The 1,335-nt window shown below is 59.9% G+C and overlaps 1 protein-coding gene across 1 annotated transcript in view; it reads right to left on the bottom strand.

The window, feature by feature from the left end:
- The window catches only part of TBC1D2B (TBC1 domain family, member 2B), a 23,247-nt gene that overhangs the window by 19,094 nt on the left and 2,818 nt on the right, over window positions 1-1,335 (bottom strand). Inside the window, exon 2 of the mRNA XM_014546258.1 lies at window positions 18-171. Within this exon, the coding sequence (XP_014401744.1) occupies window positions 18-171 (154 nt within the window). The remainder of the gene's footprint in view (window positions 1-17; window positions 172-1,335) is intronic.

Genomic DNA, 1,335 nt, shown 5'->3' with positions numbered 1-1,335 from the left:
GCCAGGCAGTGACTCACCTGGGGCGCCCCTGGCCACCAGGCCCTGGGAGCCGTCCCCGGGGGTGGGGGAGGTCCTGCCATCCCACTTGACCATGTCCAGGCCGTTGCAGTACTCCCAGCGCTTCTGCTGCAGCTCCTGCAGCCAGTAGGTCATGAGCTGGCGGTTGGGGGCCTGGGGAGAGAGGGGACAGGGTTACGGCCGCCCGGGGTGAAGGCTCAGAGCCACGTGTTTCGTGGGGACAGACGCACATCTGGCTCTTTAAGGGCTGAGAACAGCTCAAAGACGTGTCCATTTCGAGACCTACACCGGGGAATACTCTTTAGCAATTAAAACACCAGCCCGGCCGGCGTGGCTCAGTGGCTGAGCGTCGACCTATGAACCAGGAGGTCACGGTTCGATTCCCGGTCAGGGCACAGGCCCGGGTTGTGGGCTCCATCCCCAGTGGGGGGCGTGCAGGAGGCGGCCGATCCACGATTCTCTCTCATCATGGATGCTTCTCTACCTCTCCCTCTCCCTTCCTCTCTAACATCAATAAAAATATATTAAAACAACAACAAAACCCACTACCCGCCCAGCACAGATGAATATTAAGTGCATGTGTGAGATAAGCCGGATCCCACACGCTACATATTGTAAGATTCCATGGATGTGACATTTACAAAATTATTTTACCATATTTTTATTGATTTCAGAGGGGAAGGGATGTGTGCATGTGGGTGCATGTGTGTACATGCATGGACGTGTGTGCATACAGCGCATGTCTGTGCGCATGCGTGAGGCCACACACATGCACGTGTGTGCGTATAGCTGTGCGTGCACATGCATGTGCGTCTGGTCCTCCACCAGCTCCCTTGCCCGCTCCCACCCCCGCCCGCACGGGCTCCCCGTGTCTGTGCTCGGAAAAGCGGGCGCCCCCCTCGTGGGGTCCCATCCCTCACCGGCCTCGCCCGCTGTCTCCTGGGACGCAGGCCCCATGAAAAAATCTGCTTTTTACAAGAAAACCGCCTCCCTCCTCCTCTCCACGCAGCCCTCTCAGCAGGGAACGCCCAGGCCCCCGTTCGTCAGCTCCCGCTCCCTGCCTGGGGCAAAGACCCCCTTTCGGACCACAGGCCTCCCAGGTCCGACCCATTGTTCCCGAGACAGAAACCGGGCCCACAGGCGCCAGCCCCTCGGGTTCCTTTCCTATAAAACAATCTAGAAACCACCGCAAGCATCTGACTCCCACCCCAGCCGCTGGGGGCAGCCGGTTGGCGTGCATATGGCCGGGGTGTGTGCTGGCCACGGGGGAGGGGGGAAGCCCTGTTATCAGGAACCTGAACCCCAAACACAGGCCGG

Source organism: Myotis brandtii, unplaced genomic scaffold (assembly GCF_000412655.1).
Source record: "Myotis brandtii unplaced genomic scaffold, ASM41265v1 scaffold439, whole genome shotgun sequence".
Lineage (NCBI taxonomy): Eukaryota > Metazoa > Chordata > Mammalia > Chiroptera > Vespertilionidae > Myotis > Myotis brandtii.
The sequence above is the reverse complement of the archived record's forward strand: the minus strand, read 5'-3'. Positions and strand labels throughout refer to the sequence as shown.